General features: G+C 57.4%; 1 protein-coding gene across 1 annotated transcript; it reads right to left on the bottom strand.

Annotated features, from left to right (window-relative positions):
- Window positions 1-527: 527 nt before the first annotated feature.
- Window positions 528-926, bottom strand: LOC104283069 (thyroid hormone-inducible hepatic protein-like). The gene has a single exon (XM_009881217.1). It carries the CDS (start codon window positions 924-926, stop codon window positions 528-530), a length of 399 nt encoding a protein of 132 aa, XP_009879519.1.
- Between the last annotated feature and the right edge of the window lie 3,958 nt (window positions 927-4,884).

Genomic DNA, 4,884 nt, shown 5'->3' with positions numbered 1-4,884 from the left:
GGAAAGATTGAATTTTCTGAGCTGTTTGCAGGTCACATGTAAAATTTAGACATTTGGAGACCTGAAAGTGCCGAATTGCTCCCTAAAATGACTCTGTTGCATTTTCAATCAGAGAAAAAAAGAGAAACAGCCAGAACAAAAGCATCTGGCAGCTCCTGGAGTCCAGAGCTCGGGGTCCTCCAACCACCTAGCCCTTTTGTCCCTGGGATCTTTTGTGTCAGCCCAGCAGCAGCCAGACGTTGCTTATGCTGTGAGCTGGGGTCTCCTGGGGACAATGTGGAGATCACAAAATGACCTTTGCTCAGTAGCACAGCTTGCACCAGTGGGAAACTGAGAAAGACAAATCCAGGAGCGTGTATCTGTTGAGCAATGCAGACTCATAACTCCTGGGATTTGAGGGTGTGATGCAAACATTGGAAAACCACCCCGCTGATGGGGCAAGAGGACAAAGTATGTTACCCCTCAGCCAACTCCTCCTTGGCACTGCATCTCCCCAAGCTCTTACCTCAGAGGCTGGGGGTGCAGGCTCAAGAGCTGGACTGATCTTCACTGAGGTTGATCTGCTCCAGGATCTGGCTGTACCTCCGGGTGAGGGCGTTGGTGTCCCTGGTGAGGTGGGTGAGGACCTGCTGCAAGCCGGCCAGGTGGTGGGACAGGCGCTCCTCCAGCTGGGCATCCATGGTGTCGTCGTCCGAGGATGTGTCGGTGTTGGCATCGGCGTCGCTCTGACTCTGGTCACTGACAGAGGCCAGGCCTTTCTCCACCATGGGCTTGATGGCCTTGAGGAGCTGGTAGCGCTCGTAGAGGTCCGTGGGGCCGCCTGCGGCCGGGGCCGCCCCCTCCTGCTGTGGGAAGACCCCTCGGAGCAGGCTGGGGAACATCACCTCCTGCTCCATCTTCTGGGTGGCTGAGAAGTACTGCTCCATGGCCGTGCTCCTGCGTGTCTGACAGCGCTGCTCTGGGCTCTTCTTGGGGTGCCGCCTGCAACCCGTCCCCACCGAGGGCTTTTTATGCAGGGCCGGGGCACGTCCCTCCTCTGCTGTCCTCTGCTGTCCTCTCCTGCCAGCCCCGGCCGCCGCAGGGATGGGCTTGGCTCCAGCCCAGCTGGGGCTCGGCCGCGCCATGTCCCTGCCTCTGTGCAATCTGTCCTGGCCCGGCCTCCCCGTGGCCTTCGCCCGAGCTGGCCGGGGGTCCCGCTGTGTCCCCATGCCGGGAGCAGGACGGCAAGGAGGAGAGGTGGTGGGGTCTCTCTCAACCCATCCCGTCCTGTCCCCACCATCCCCATGGCTGCCAAGGCACTGGGAGAGTGGGTCACAGTCCTGCCCCCCAGTGCAGACAGGTTGCAGGCAGCACCATCACAAAACTACATTGATTTGGGAAGTTTTGAAGTGGGAGGGAGAGTAAGTGATGGGTTTATCCTGAGATGGGAAGTCCCCTGTGAGCTCTGCCCCAGCCACCCTCCTTAAGACTGGTGTGGGGGTCTCACACAGCCCACCCTCGGCAAGTGGCCTTGAGAGCACACCCTGCTCAAAGAAGAAGGTGGTAACAAGCAGGTGATACTTCTCTGAAGGGTGTTTGCCCCAAACTGGTTATGTTACGGAGGAAGATGATGAGCAGCTGGATTAAATAGTGACCAGGGAATTACAAAAGGAACTCCTAAAACCAAGAAGGCGTCAGCCTGAAAGAAAGCATGAAGGCACCCAGCGTGCAAGAGAGACCATAGAGGGGCAATGACAGGAGTCAAAGCCAAAAGCCGCCCTGCCGGTGTCCCAACCTCCACGCAGGCCTGGCAGAGCATCCTCCTGGATGCTGTGAACAGCCTGCAGCCATCTCCTGCGTTGACAGCACAGGGGGGCACCAGGCAGAGACAGGACCAGAGTCAGTGGTGGAGAGGCTGGAAGGCATCTCTGGACATGATCTAGTCCAACCCCTGCTCAAGCAGGGTCAGCAACGGGACCACACCTGATTGGGTTTTGGATAGCTCCAGGGATGGAGACTCCACCACCTCTCTGGGCAGCCTGGGACAGTGTTTGACCATCTTCACTGGAAAAAAATGGAAAGGTTTTTCTTATGCTCAGGTGAAATTTCCTGCGTTTCAGTTTGTGCCTATCAGCTCACGCCCTGTCACTGGGGCACCACAGGGAAGAGTCTGGCTCCATCTTCTGCACATGCCCCTTGGGTCTTTCTACACAGAGATAAGATCCCCATGAGCCTTCCCTTCTCCAGGCTGAACACTCCCAGCTCTCTCAGTCCTTTCATCATCTTCATGGACCTTTGCTGGACTCTGCTGAGTATGTCCATGTCCCTCTCGTACTGGAGAGCCCAGACTGGACCCAGCACCCAGATGTGTCCCTGTGAGGCTGAGGAGCCGGGAAGGATGTCCTCCCTCTGCCTCCTCCGGGGAGGCTGGTGGCTGTCTTTGTCCTGAGGACACCTTGATGGCTCAGGGCCAACTTGGCCACCCAGAGAGCCAGACCTGGGGGCCACGGCTGTGAATTTGTGGGGTGCTTTCCCCCTGGCACCTGCGCGAGCGGGCGATGGGCAGCAGCACCTCAGTTGGGCTGAGGCCAGAGCACCCCAAATCCGAAGGGCACAGGGTGCAGCAGGGACCGTGCCCCCGGGAGGGCTGTGGTGGTGGCAGCCCACCCATCCTTGGGGCGGTGCGTGGTGAGCGCTTCTCGGGACTGGGCACAGGACTGTATTTGGAATTCCTTATTTATTTAACATTTTGGGTTGAAACTCTACTTTATCTCTCGTCTTCCTGATGCTGACTCTGCATGCCCAGGTCACTGCTTTCCGGTTAATTAGACGTTGTTAAGCAGATATTAATAAACCTGCGATCCTGATTGGCTTCAACGATGTGAACGGAAAAGGTTGTTTCCCCGTGGTGGTCGGCAACAGCGCCGGTGTCCCGGGAGCCTTTCCAGGGCAGCGCGGAGCCAGTGTCCCCTGCCCCGCTGGAGCGGGCCTGATCTGCCCCATCTGCCCTCATCCTGCCAGGGACCGACGCTGGGGTTTTCAAGGACAAAGACCTTTCCTGTGACCATCTCGTGTCTCTTATCAGCCATGTCCACCAGCAGTGGCCAGCAGCAGGGCACCGTCGGGGCTTGACGCATCCCCAGGGACAGTGTGATGCAATGTCCTGCAATCGGAGGAGGCAGAAGTTTCCTGTGAAACAGTGGCCACTGTTCGGGCTGGCTGGCCAGACAGCAGGTCACAGAGAGGGACCTGGGGCTCCTGGGGGATTGCAAGTGGCCCATAAGTCGTCAGCATGTTCTTCCAGCTGTCCCACGTCACAGACCTTTTCTGGGAACATCTTGCATCTCTTAACAGTCATGTTTAACAACGGTGGTGAGTACTTCCTCGGATGTCCCCCTGTGGTACTTCTCCAGGGCACCACCAACCTTTCCAGCTGCCCAGCACACAACCCAAGCCAGAAGTCATTGGCAGTGGTGACTGCTGTCTTCTCCAGGTGACACAAGTCCCATCCCTGTGCTCCAGCCAGGTAGACCACCAGAGGGACATCACCTCCTCCATGGTCCTCACCTCACTGGGACCCAAGGTCCCTCCATTCCTCATGGTTCAACAGAGGCAGAGAAGCTCCAAAGGTGTGTTGGAGATCCTGTGGCCATCTTCCAGCTCCACTTATCCCCCAGCCTGTGCTCTCATGCCCACAACTTGAGGTGACATTGCAATGGGGACAGCTTAGGTGTCTCCCAGTATCCTACTTTTGTTTCACTGTTTCTGGATAAGACAGGAGGCTGCGATGTTGCCAGGGTTGAGGAGCAACATGAGGGGCAGATCCGCTCTTGAAGTCCTCACACTGGCTTTGGGTAGTTGTGTTTGTCTATGCTTTGGGGAACGTGGTCCTCGGCAGCCGCTTTCACAAATGCCACAGTTGCCCTTCCCAGAAACTGAGAGATTCAGGGGGCTTTTGGCCCAGACCCAGGGTAAGTGCTGTGTCCCGTCTGCCCAAAGGTGGGCTGAACACCACTGGGCAGCAGCTGGCCGTCACCCCTGTGAGGATACACAAGTGACACTGCCCAGAGCAGTGTGGTTGCAGTGCAGAGCAGGGTTGGTGCTGAGCCCCCGGGAAGTGCAATGAGCTCCTCAGATCTCTGTCGCTGCAGACCCAGCATTTGCGAAAGCCTCCCCCTGACCACCATCCTTGTGGGGAGCATGTCCTTAGCCACGGCTCAGGAAGGGAGAAAATGCCACCATACACATGTCCCGGAGTGTCCCCATGTTGTCCAGCTCCCTTGGCCCTCAGGGATGGTCCCCTGGATCAGCCCGTCTTGGGGCAGCTCTGGGGCAGAAACTCAATGTGTGGGGAGCTGTGGGGCACAGGGCAGCACCAGCAGTGATGGGACACCCCTAGGGGAGACTTTTGAAGAGACCCCTGAACCTGGTGGCTGCATTGTGCATGGGCTGCTGTCTCCCCGTCTCCCTCCTGGGGGCACAGAAGCGGGGCTCAGTGTCTATATTGCTGTTGCAAATTTGGGCAGATTCAGACCCTTTTGTGCATGGAAAACAGGCAACAGCTTTTGCTGGTGTTGCTGTCGACATAAGGAAGACATTTTTTAGGCTGTGAGTGGTGCGACACTGGAACAGGCTGCCCAGAGAAGTTGTGGATACCCTATGGTTGGACAGGGCTTTGAGCTACCTGATCTAGTGGAAGATGTCACTGTACACGGCAGGGGATTGGACTACATGGTCTCTGAAGGTCCCCTCCAACACAAACCATCCTGTGACTCTCTGATTCTTTGACCCTTCAAATTCCCCATCACTGCTGTCCCCAGCAGGATGCGCAGTGCCTGCTCCCTGCACACCGCTCCCGGTCCTACTCCGGCGCCTCCACGAGCCATCACCCTCAGAAAACCGCCT

The sequence above is a fragment of the Charadrius vociferus genome, unplaced genomic scaffold, assembly GCF_000708025.1.
Source record: "Charadrius vociferus isolate BGI_N301 unplaced genomic scaffold, ASM70802v2 scaffold1, whole genome shotgun sequence".
NCBI classification, from domain to species: Eukaryota; Metazoa; Chordata; class Aves; order Charadriiformes; family Charadriidae; genus Charadrius; species Charadrius vociferus.
Note: the sequence above shows the minus strand (reverse complement) of the source record. Positions and strands in the feature narration are given on the sequence as shown.

Excerpts from the sequence above, each read along its gene's own strand:
- LOC104283069 (XM_009881217.1), bottom strand. The coding sequence starts at position 926 with ATGGAGCAGTACTTCTCAGCCACCCAGAAGATGGAGCAGGAGGTGATG.